Source organism: Pipistrellus hanaki (genome assembly GCF_964339955.1).
Source record: "Pipistrellus hanaki genome assembly, chromosome: 15".
Taxonomy (NCBI): domain Eukaryota; kingdom Metazoa; phylum Chordata; class Mammalia; order Chiroptera; family Vespertilionidae; genus Pipistrellus; species Pipistrellus hanaki.
This window is the reverse complement of record NC_140517.1, coordinates 30,069,859-30,081,941: the sequence shown is the minus strand read 5'-3', so window position 1 is coordinate 30,081,941 and position 12,083 is coordinate 30,069,859. Positions and strand designations below refer to the sequence as shown.

Genomic DNA, 12,083 nt, shown 5'->3' with positions numbered 1-12,083 from the left:
TGCAAATAAGATGGGAATTTGGTGTGGGGACTTTTAGCTATTGCATAAGGCTTCTCATAACGGGACTCAAGCATGTAAGATTATACAGCACTTCCTACACTGAGCCATCTGAGGCTCAAATAAGCAGATGGCCAAGGCCCAAGGTGACTTGGCTAGGAAAGCAGAAGAGGCAGAGCCAGTGGGCTCTTTGAAACAAGCTAACAGACTTTTCAATCTGCTGATTTGATCATGAAATTACCTTGACTCCTGTCCCTTTTCCTTAAGCCCCATCCATGAGGCCGGCCCACATCTCTGTCCGACTCTGATTCCACAGACCAGAATTAGCTCACTGATTCTTTGAAATAATCAAGACATTTTTATTGTGCAACTCTGTGCTTGTTACATGTTTGTTCACACTGGTGTATGTCTCAGACCACCAACCCCTGACACAGAGAGGAGAAGTCAGTGCCAGATAGTTTCTCTTTCTGCCTCATTTCTGTCCCTTCCTTTGGACTTTGCTCCAGATTTATTAGGTATAAGATTAGTGAGTGGGGCTCTCAGAGTGGGGTGGGAGGGTGGGGTGTTAAGGGGATGTGGAGGAGAAAAGGAAAAGCTAGCGACAGCTGACCTCCCCAGGGATACAGACAGCTGGGGTGGGTGTTGGAGGGGGTGGGTGGTGGCAGATGGTTAGGGAGGGGAAGAGGATTTGTACAGTGCAGGCTAGGTGTTCAGATGATTTTCTGGGAGGGAAGGAGAGTGGGAAGGATAGGGCCAGGCCTTTGGGATGGTTGAGGTTACCAATGCTGAGAGGGAAGACTGTCTCTGGGCCATGCCCAAAGTTCTCTGTATGACTGGGGTGCAGTAATTGTGCAAGCATATGTACGTGTGTGTGCGCGCGCATGTGTGTATGTATGTAAGGAGAGGTTGTGTAACTTCTCGATTGAGCAACAGGGACTGCAGGGGCCATGACTATCCCGACGGCCCTTAGGCACCTCCACCTCAGCCAATTTGATGCATTAGTGCTTTAGAGTCACGTACTCCACTCCTTCCTGTCTCAGAGGCCGCTCCCCAACCCCAAGATGAACCAGCTCCGAGTAATGTATCCCATCGTCTTCTGGAGCATCTGGAATCACGTTCTCATAGTCGCCCTGAGAAAGCCACATCATGGTCAGAAAGCCACATACCTGACCCACTGTTTTCTCTTGTTGACTCCATTGTGGGGGGGGGGGGGGGGGGGACAGCCTCTAGCCTAAGCGGGAACACTCTTGTTCAGAAATCAGCTGCTGTTGGCATCTCAGAGTGGGAGGGGCCTGCCCTATGCCTGAGCCACCTCCCCTCACCTAGCCTTGACACCGCTGAGACCAAGCCTCCCCACCTGGGGCTCACAGTGGGGCCAGGCCCTCCAATCCCTCCTTCCACACCCTGCCCTCTTACCACTTGCCGCTTCTGCACCACAGAGTAAGTGACCGTATTGTCCCTGTTTAGGGAAGGTCTGTGCACCTCTGGGGTCCCTGCATCCCTGAGAGGGAAGGCAGATAGATAACCACAAATGAAGCATTTCTCATGAATTCTGCCCTTTCTTTTAACTTCCCTAGACTCCAAGAGCACCCCAGCCTCTCAGTCCTTTCTGTGTACACCTAATGTTCACAGCAGGAGCTGATTTGTCAAATGAGTGAGTACCACAGTCTTAACCTTGGTGACAGAGACTGACTCTGGGCATATGTTCTCCTGGCTTGAAGGAGCAGGTCCAATTCCTGAGACCATTACTTACCAAAGGGGGTGGGTTGTCATGGAGCTAGAATGAGGAAATGGGAGCACAGTGGTGCCTGGCAAAGATGGCAGGTGGGGCATGGGCTTTTCCTCCCACAACCCTCCCAGGATGCAGATGTCACCCTCCCGGTCCCCTCAGTACCCAATCCTGGGTGTGTCAGTCTCGCCAGCAGGAAAGCGCAGCATCGCATAGCTGATAGAATCTTCCATCACCGGATTGTAGCAGCCCAGGGACTGGAGGCCTTCAGGGAGGGGGGCTCTTCTAATCTGCATGAGGGACAGGGTTTCAGCTCTCACCCCTCCTTTCCCCACCGCAGTTCCCTTCCCAGGAGGTTGACAGCCCATGCTTCTCCACAGTCCTCTTCAAAGCCCTCCTTCATTTTGCTTCTTTGCTTGACTTAAGGTCTGCTTGCACTTTGTCTTTCTTCCATCCTACCTTGTTATTCCTCACAAAGAAGCTCTGCCCACTGGAATTTTCCTGAGGCCCTTGCTGGCTCTGAATCCTCTTCCAGCTAATAAATAAAGACACGCTCAGTGAGGAGCAAGGTGGGGAAGGCCCTGTGGAATGGGTGAGCTGGACCTATAGGACTGAGTAAGGAGTTATTCCCTGGAATGGGCTGAGGGAAAGAGGGAAAGCTGAAGGAAGAGAAAGGGAGGGCAGTGAGAGGAGCTCACCTTCGCTGAAACTTGACTCCCAAGAATGCCAGGAAGAGGATGACCAGGCACAGCCCCAGTCCCAGGGCCACTCGCCGGCTGATGGTCTGCAGGCTATCTGATGGGGAAAGGAGGACCCTCCATTGAGGACAGTGTCTCAGTCAGATACCAACCTACTCTGCCCTGGACATCTGCTTGGAGGGCATCCTCATCTTTTCTTGGTAGAGCCCTGTCCTTTGTCCTACGTGACCTCCACCAGTGAGGACACAGTGCAAAGAGAGGGAAGCTAGGCCGCCCCCTCTAGACCTGCCATTGGGAGGACCTGCTTTGTGACAGGCAGGAGCACACACAAAGCACTAACCCTTATAAAGTACAACTTCTTCAGAGAGCACTTGGCCATACTACTAGAACTTCACAGAATTGTCCTTGGACCCAGCAATTCCATGTAGAAGTTTGTCCTGCAACTATCCTTGCAGGGGTGCCCAAGCAAGAGACTGCACACGAGTGAGAAGGGCACTGAGCAGCATTCACACACTGGAATACGGCGTAGCCTTCAGGAAAAGAGACAGGTCTCCAGGGTGCCCGCCAAGTGGAAACCAGGGAACATTATGTTTAGACGGTGTTACATTTCAAAGTAACACACTCAGGCTACTTCCCTTTAGTGTGCAGTTTTGCAGGCAATGGTCCTCTAAATTTAAAAACATAGCTCCAATTATAAATCTGAAAAAAAGCATAATAAATAAATACAACATTTTCCCTATGTTTCCACACACCCTCTGTATGCACTCTCCAGGTGGTGTTATTAGATTAGGGGGGCGGGTAGAGGGGAGATTCAGGGCAAAGTGTGAGCCCTGCTACCCTTTGTGTAAGGAAGGCTGTGTAGACACAGATGGATAGATGCACACTGTGCACATACAGAATCCTCTGAGGAGACGTAAACCGCTGCCAACAGTGAATGAAGGCTTTGAAGGAGAGAGCAGAGTTCTCAGGGAGCAAGAAAGGAGAGGTATTTCTACTCTGTACCCTTTCATGCTATTTTAGTCTTTTACCATCTACTTTATGGTCTTAAAAAAAAACACTAAGGATGAGACAGAGAGAGACAGAGAGAGACAGAGAGAGGGACCCCGTAGGAGCTCAGGATGTCTGGAAGGTGGAAGCAGCCTGCCCGGGGAATGATCCTGGAGAGAGCCAGGAGAGACCAAGCGGGAGGAGGGAAGCCATGGAGCTGTGTGCAGGGGGAGGGCCTTTGAGCACATGGGTGGGGCTGGCCTGGCAGGATAGGGAGGGAGGGAGAGGAGAGGAAAGATGGGGTAGGTAGTCTGGAATGCACAGTCTCAGGGCAAAAACTACAGGAGTGGCTAAGGCCAGAGAAGAAGAGGGAAGGGCCTTACAATAGACAGTGAGGGTACTGGGGGGCGACCGGTCCACACCCAGTTTGTTGAACCCCTGGCACCAATAGGCGCCTGAGTGCTGGACCTTCACAGGATCCAGTCTCAGCATCCGATGATTATGGTGGAGGTTCTGGTTATTCCAGTCAAACCAGGTATATTGGTAGATGGGAGGGTTGGCATCACTCTCACATGTCAGGACTGCCTTCTTCCCCTCCATCACGCTGTCTTTGGGGCTGATGGACACCCATAGCCTCCTAGGTGCATCTGTAAGAAGAAGTTACATCAGGACCCAGGTCGCCAGTTACCTGCCCTTGTCTGCTCTTAGGTCCAGGCCCAGCTACTCACACAGCACTGGGAGCACAAAGGCCTTGGATGTGCTCTGTCCTATGGAGTTACTGGCCACACAGCTGTAACTTCCAGCATCTTCTGGGGAGATGGAGCCAAAGCTCAGTTCTCTTCCCTCCCTCAGAAAGATCCCATTCTTCTCCCAGAAGAAGTGGACATCTGTGGGACGGCTGCTTGAGAAGTTACACCGGAGGAGGACTGCGTGTCCGGAGTGAATCTCAGAATGGGGGCTAATCAGCAGGACCTTGACATCTCTGGGGGCATCTGGAGAGCAAGGGCCTCAGTCTGACTTCTTGGGTCCCATTTTCCCATCCTGTCCCCAGGAGCTCCTCTCCCCTTGGTGCTGAGGTCTGACTCTTATCCCCTCAATTCTCTGTAAAGATTCTGGTTCAGGCTTCAGCCTCCTCGCCCTTAGAACCACATCTCCCACCCAAGCCACCTCCCAGAGGCCCCTGCCCGGGTCACTCACGTTGGACCTGCAGGTTGACAGGGCGAGCCCACGAACACCACTGGTTACAGGCTGCGCAGGTGAATGGCTCGGCATTCCAGGCAACTTTTTGAATCATTAGCACCCCAGGTACTAGCTCTTTCCAGGAGCCACGGGGTATCCATTCATATCTGGTAACACTGGGGTTACTGGAAGTATAGTTACAGGACAGGGTCACATTGTCTCCTTCTCGAATTGGTGTGGGGTTTTGAATCACCATGGTTACCTCCTTGGGGGAATCTGGGAGGAAATGAGAGAAATGGGTGAAGAAAAGTCAGTGGTCATAATACCTGTTCCTTCAGGCATTCACATAGTTCCTAAACTAACCACAGGAAGGCTCGAACTTCCTTCTGGCATCTGTGTGAGGACAGAAACCCTGCCCTTCTTGTCTGGCCTGGCTGCGGTTAGAGGCAGGTTGAAGCAGCGGTTAGGAGCACAGCTCTGACAGAGAACATGTGGTGCTGTTTGTGGGTCTTTGCAAGGGTCTGGCACACACAGCTGGGTGGCTGCAGCATGAGTGTTAGTAACAATGACAGCAATAATCATCATCATCATCATCATCATCATCATCATCATCACGGCTCTGAAGCTGCCGGCTCTACCATTTAGAACTGTGTGACCAGTTACTCATCTGCCCAATGAGGTTCTAAGAATATCTAACCTCATGGGATTGTTGCCAGGACAAAATAAGATGATGTCCTTAAAGCAGTGTGGTGTTTGTAAACACTTAATAAGCCACTGCTGCTATCACATATCAGGCGATATATCTAGATGTTCAAGATTTGGGCATTCCCATCAGTGTATTTGGTCCAGATGATAATGTTCCAGGGTCCAAGAAACTATTAAATTCTCTTTGTCCTGGGCTTGACTCAATGACAAGATTCACTGTGTTAAACAGGGTCTGATGATGGAGAGGTAGTGACACATTTTTCCCAGTTCTCCTCAAACTTCAGAACCCCCTCTGGGATACAGCCACTGCTTAGTGATGCCAAGTCTCTGTGTCCCTCAAGGGGCCCTGGCATCAAGAAGTTTATTCGTTCAACAAACATCTACTGAGCACCTACCACCAGCCAGGCCTTCTTCTGGTGCTGAGAATACAGCTGTGAACAACAGCAGAACACCCAAGGAGCTTACATGTCAGGAGGGCCTGGCTTCTGCTTGCTGTTCATCCTAGGACCCAGGAATGCCCTACACTCATCTGCTTCCTCCTCCACCCCCACATCCATCTTTTCCCTCTAGGACCCAGAGACTCTGACTACTCACATTGGACATCCAATTCAGCATACTGGTCAACTCCTCCAGGACCAAGACTGTTTTCTGCCAAGCAGAAATAATTCCCAGCATGGTTGTGGAGGACCTGTGAGATCTGAAAGGTCTTATCTGTTCCTCTCCATACTTCAATGTTATTGTGATACCAGGTATAATTGGTTGGAGGAGGATTGGCCTGTGATATACAAGTCAGATTTACTGTACTTTCCTCCTTAGCTGGCGAGGAGAAGATCTGAACCCTGGAAGGTTCTGGAGCATCTGGAAAAAGGGGAAGAGGCAAGTGGTGGAGTTGAGCAGAGGTCTCTGCTGCTGGCCTCTTAAGGGCCTTGGTTCCACCCCACTAACTCCCTGCCTGCCCTTCCACAGCTCCCAGGAGGCTCACAGAGCACTTGGAGGACCGCTTCTGATGCTGATGGGCCCCAATCATTGCTGGCCTCACAACGATACTTTCCACTCATCTGTTTGGTCACTTTAGGCAGAGTTAGCTTGAGAGTCTTCTGCTCCCTTTGCAGTGTTTCCTGCTCTCTCATGGGGATTCCATCCTTGAACCAGGAAAGAGTCTGGTACTCTGGGTTGCTGCTGATGACCTGGCACGTCATGGTCACAGGATCACCCTCTGTTACAATGGCTTCTTTGGGAACGACCTCCAACTTTGGTTTGTCTGGAGGAGCAGAGGGACAGTGAGGGAGGAGACAGGGAATTCTTAGAGAGTGTAAAGTAGCGAGAAGTTTCCAGGCCCTTCTTCTGATAAAACAGTGGCCTGCGTATAGCATGTGGGGGATGCAGCCCCTCACCGTTACCCTTGTCAACAATTATGGGCTGGCAACCATCACAGCCTCCTAACTCCTGTCTCTGTTCCCCCAACCCCCAGTCCCTGCAGGTCTGGTTTCCACCAGCAGCCAGCAGCATTCCTAACACTGTCAATCAGGCCTTGTCACTCCCTTGTTTGAAACCATTCTGTGGAGTCCACATGTAGAATAAAATCTAAAACCTGACTGCTGCCTACAAGCTCAAGTGCCCTGGTCCCTCTAAACCATCCTTTCCTACACTGGGCCCCTCAGACACTGTGCTGGGGCTCTGTGGCCCTTGTTTGCCACAGATACACTATGTTCCTTCTTCAAAATTTTCTCCTCATTCTTTCCTCTTCCTGAAATCTTCTAAAAAATATCTGCCTGCTTCAGTCCCTCCCTTCATTCAAGCCTCAGCACAAGTTCACCTGAGTCACAGAAGTCTTCCTCTTTCCGAGCCCTGCTTTAGTTTGTTCTTAATACACTTAGCACTACCTACTGTTTTGGTCTTTATTTCCTTGTTGATCTCTTTTTGCTTGCCTTTCCCATTCTAATGCTAGCTCCACGTGGGCAAGCACTTTGCTCACTGCTATCTCCCCAGCAGCAGTAATAAGGCCTTGCACCTAGTAGGTTTGCAACAAATATCTATTGAACGAATGAATGAATAATGTAAAAAATAAATAAATAAATAAATCCCTCCGTCCTCCCCAAAGAAGAACAATAAAACCTAACCTAATGATCATGTCATGGCTTAAGGATAGATTAAAATATTTTATTCTGACCAGGGATGGGAAACATCCATCTCACAGGCTGTATAAGGCCCATGAAATCCTTTGGTCTGGCCCTGCCAAGGCATTAGGGGTGAGTTAATCAAACGATCAAATATAGCTGCTAATTTTTAAGTTGATAATTTTGTATGGCCCACAAATGATGTTAAAAATATCCAAATGGCTCTGGGCAGATAAATGGTTCCCTACTCCTATAAGCAGATGCTGAAATGAGTCAGTTTCCAGATATACCAGGGCTGACCACAGGGATGGTGGAGGAGGGAATCCAGCTCAGTTGGACTACTCCCAGCTCTGGGGCCCACAGACTGATTATGCTTCCTTCTGTGGAGGCTCTGCTACCCTGGGTGCTCACTGAGAGGTTGGGTGGAGAGAACAAGTCCCTCATCCTCCCATAGGAGCATTGAAGAGACTCACGCTTCACATCTAGCCACACCGTTTCCTGAGAGAGCAGACTGTCTGCTGTGTCATTCAAGACCTGGCAGGTCAGATTCTTGCCATGGTGAGTCCATTGCGGCTGGAAGGTGAGCTTGCTCTGGGTGAAGATAGCCTTGGTGGTCAGGGAAGTCGAGAGGACAGAGGAAAGTTGAAGTGACCCTTGCAGGGACCACTGTAATTTGATCTGGTGTGTAAAGCAGGCAAAATTCAGCAAGCAAGTCAGAGTGACTTCCTGTGACTCCCACATTTCTGGAGGGACCTCAATGCTAGGTGGAGGAGCCGTCTCTGCAAAAGAGAAGAGAGCATGGTGGCAGCCTGGAAAACTGAGGACTGCTGCATACCAGCCCCTCACACCTGGCTTTAGACGCTCTGGCCCAAATAGCCTTTTGGGATCCCCTTACTAGTCCATCCACTTCTCTCCAGGCCTGCCTTTCTCTGCTTTGAATCACTTTTGTTCAGGGAAAGCATCCTCTGAAAGGTCTTGTGAACCTCCTTAGGAATTACATGTCATATTTTGTACTTATTTTATTCTCACTCCCAAATGCTTGCTTTCTAAATGTTTTCAATAAATAAACAAACAAATAAATAAATGTTTTCAAGATCGCTCTCCCACCACTGCTAAGTGAATTTCACCAGTTTAGTTCATGCATTTCTTAGTTTTGACAACAAACTGCACTGTCTAATGACCTCATTATTGGAGGCGCCACTAACAGCACTCCTTTAAGAGGTTCCTCGAATAGATCAGGACTGTGGACAGCCAATCCTGGCTCTCCTGGGGCTGGGGTACCCTCAAACGGCATGGTCTGAAGCTACATCTTACTTCAAACATAGAGCTGCCTAGTCCCCCCACCAAAGACAGGCTATAAAATGGAGTGAGCACATGCCTGAGGGGAAGGCCTCAGATCTGTTTCATCTGTCCCTACATGTGTCATTTAGCTACGAAGGGCCAGTTAAAATTAACCACCAACTTTGCAAGATTTTAACTTAACACATTGCAAGATTTTACTTAAAAATCGAGAGTTTTCTCTTGAAAAATCAGGTCACCTGGCATCCAAATTTTAGAATGGGCAGAAGTGCATGTTCCAGTTTGGCCATAGCCCCATTGTCTTGTGCTGCTGAGTCACTCATTGGCACCCCCTGCCTGGCCTTTGTAGGCCACCTGGTTTTTGGTTTCCCACTTCCCTCCTTCCCTTGCCCAAGGTAAAGGACACCATCCCCAGGGTCTTACTGGAGACGTTGAGGACTATATTCTCCATCCATCTTTCACTCTTCGCTGTCATCAGCAGCCCCAGCTGACCGCTGTCTTGGGCTTTTACAGGGTCGATGTGAAGGGTGCAGTTGGATTTCTCATCTCCCAGGAATTTCACTCTTTCCTGAGAGACACGCACCTGTGACTTTGTCTTCTCATAGAGGATTATCCCATTATAGTTCTTGGTCTTATTGTCATATACATAATTCTGGTACACAGTTAGGTTTTCTAGGACCATTCCTGGGATTATGCAGTGGCAGGGAATCCAGACACAGGCTCCCTCCCAGGCATAGAGGATGGCCGGGTGCTCAACATTCCATCGGTGTGAGTTAGAAGAAGCTAAGTATTCTGAAACCCCCCACAAGATCAGAAAGCATTATTGAGGGGCATGGAGAGCTTTCAAAGGAGTAAAGAATCCCCTCTGAAGAGAGAGGGAGACACACACACACACAGCAAGACACAAACCCTACCCCACAATTACTCTTTTCTGTGCCACATCTTTCCTCCTCCTCCAGCTCCACGGTCATCCCAGAACCCAAGCACCAGCCCAGACCACAGTCCTTACCGAGGAGCAGAAACAAGGGGCCTAGGAGATGCATGGTGTTGTGTCTAGGCAGGAGCCTAGAACGGGAGCCTGGGGCAGAAAGAGAGTGTCTTTGAGCCACCTTGTCACTTACTTCTTCTAAATGACTTTTCTTGCTCTTCTACTGAGTTCCGATCCCTTGTCCCTGATCCCGGAATCCCATGTCTGACTGCATAGAGGGATGTGGGGTTCTAGATGCAGATTGGGCTTCTTTGGTATGCCATGCTTCTCTCAATCTCTCTTCCCAGCACTCCTTCCTTTCTTTCATCCATCCATGCTTCCATCTACCATCCATGATTGTATAAACTTCCTGCCCAGCTCTCAGGCTTTGAGTAACACCAGATGACTGAGCACTGCAAGTGCCAGGCTATAGGGAACTTGGAGCTCACTTTGGGGCAACTAGTGAAGGGTTTACATAGGGAAGAGACATGACCTAATAATTAGTATGATGTTATTAGGAGAGCATTTAAAGGGGTCGGAGAAGACTTAGAAGTCCAGGGGTTCCTCTCCGATGCTCCAGGGGCTGTAGGAAACATAAATCAACCAGGTGATCCTGGGTCTAGCCAATTATGGCCAAGTGGGAATGTGGACTCAGCACCGCCTGATCTTCACTGTTTCAAGAGAAGCCAAATTGCCATGTGAAATATCCTGCTTTAAAAAAACACACAACATAAACAAGCAGCCTGTCTGTGCACCACAGACAGCCCAAAGACTGCCAGTGTTCAACTGCTCTCTTTCTCTCTCTCCCTCTTTCTATCTCTCTCCTTCTCTCCAGTGAGCTGGCCACCACATCACTATATTTTTACAAAGTTACATTTACATAAAGTTAAATTTAAGTCTCAATTTGCATGGTGGTGTCATCCCTGGGGAGCCAGGCAGGATGTGTCCACAGAGTGTGTCTCCTTTCTCAGGACAGATCTGTGCCCCTCCCACCCACTGAGACAACATTTCCCACACATCAGTGTCCGCCCCACCCCCCAACACCCAGCTGTGTGGCTTCTGCCAAAGGCTGTTGGGTATCCAGTACCTGGTGTGGGAAAAGCTAAGCTGCTTAAACATGAAGAGGTCTGTCCCTAGGTGTAGTGACTGTGCTGGCTTGGCCCAGGCAGGGATAGGGGAAGGCACTAATAGTGTTACACACACACACACACACACACACACACACACACACACACACAAGTCTTCAAGGTCACATCCATTTGAGAGAAGCTGGGTTTAAAAAGTTAAATAAGACTCTTTACTGCAGGATTTTCAAACTCTTCAATTTATGGGAGTGGGGGTGAGAAGGGGAGGGGAGAGTGACATACATCTCTCACATGGAGTTAGGGTACATACTTCTTTAGCCATAGGGACTACTTTACATTTTTCACGAAAAACTTGGCAGGGTCAGTATTTTTAGAAATGTACTTTGGATCCCCTTTGAGTTTCCACAAGGTCTATGGCAAGGCCAGATTCCATGCAAAGACTAGCCTTCAGCAGCTGGGCCACTGTGCCAGCAGCCAGCATCCACCCTCTCACTGAGAACTGGCTTAATAATTCCAAGATGAATGGGAGAGGGGCTGTGTGCTTACCTGAAGGAGCTCCAGAAAGTCTCCTGGACACAAGAAGTGGGCTCCAGGCCTGGAATTGAAAGGCTGCTAAAGCATGGTGGAGCGTGGAGGCTACAGACAGTAGGCAATAGGCACAAAGACTCAGGACAAGGCTACACTGTTCAGGACCTCAGAGTCAGCCTCCCTGAGTTCATTCTTCCCTCTTGGACATCCAGTGACCATCCTATTCTCAGAAGGCTCACCAAGCCCAGCAGGGGAGATGCTCAAAGATAGGCCTCTACAACCTGCTATAACACACAAGAGAGGGAGGGGGGGTACCCATTGTAACCCCAAGAACTGTGCCTGCAATACAGTAGCTGCTCCATCTTGGTTGATGAAAGCAAAAAAACACAAGCCACCAAAACAAAAATAGTTTTTACCTATTTCCTGGTGTCTTCTCTCTTCAGAGACCCTGGCAGCATCTGAGAGTGAAAGGAGAAGCACAACTGGAAGTCTTCAGTAACTAATTTTCACCCTCTTTGGCCACACCTCCTGCCTCTCCCTGGCTCTGAAGGTGACCAAGGGGAGTGGGGAGAAGAGGCAATGAGGGGGATATGGGTTTGGCGTCAGTTCGGAAGGAACACTCTGTGGTCAGTTTTTTTTTCTCAGTGTATGGAGTTTCTACATCAGATGAGTTTCAGAGTGAGCTCCTTCACAAGTGCCCCTCTATCCAGCTCTTAGGAAATGTCAATGACTCAATCCAAGCAGATTAGAACTGTCAACCTGCTGCAAAAGGCACAGGTCAGCTTGAAAGTA

The 12,083-nt window shown here is 49.5% G+C and overlaps 1 protein-coding gene across 3 annotated transcripts in view; it reads right to left on the bottom strand.

The window, feature by feature from the left end:
* Positions 1-332: 332 nt before the first annotated feature.
* CD22 (CD22 molecule) overlaps positions 333-12,083 on the bottom strand; it is a 29,047-nt gene continuing 17,296 nt past the window's right edge. The window contains exons 3-17 of one of the 3 annotated variants that reach the window (XM_084905133.1): positions 11,708-11,749; positions 11,310-11,399; positions 9,721-9,789; positions 9,135-9,503; positions 7,886-8,191; positions 6,278-6,556; positions 5,890-6,153; positions 4,609-4,866; positions 4,140-4,403; positions 3,795-4,058; positions 2,425-2,521; positions 2,186-2,261; positions 1,892-2,016; positions 1,414-1,498; positions 333-1,127 (exon numbers count right to left, since the gene is read on the bottom strand). In XM_084905133.1, coding sequence (XP_084761259.1) covers positions 996-1,127; positions 1,414-1,498; positions 1,892-2,016; positions 2,186-2,261; positions 2,425-2,521; positions 3,795-4,058; positions 4,140-4,403; positions 4,609-4,866; positions 5,890-6,153; positions 6,278-6,556; positions 7,886-8,191; positions 9,135-9,503; positions 9,721-9,789; positions 11,310-11,399; positions 11,708-11,749 — 2,720 coding nt within the window. In that variant the 3' untranslated portion in view covers positions 333-995. Of the gene's footprint in view, positions 1,128-1,413; positions 1,499-1,891; positions 2,017-2,185; positions 2,262-2,424; positions 2,522-3,794; positions 4,059-4,139; positions 4,404-4,608; positions 4,867-5,889; positions 6,154-6,277; positions 6,557-7,885; positions 8,192-9,134; positions 9,504-9,720; positions 9,790-11,309; positions 11,400-11,456; positions 11,576-11,707; positions 11,750-12,083 lie in introns of those variants that run through there. The other 2 variants (XM_084905134.1, XM_084905135.1) reach the window with 2 other exon arrangements.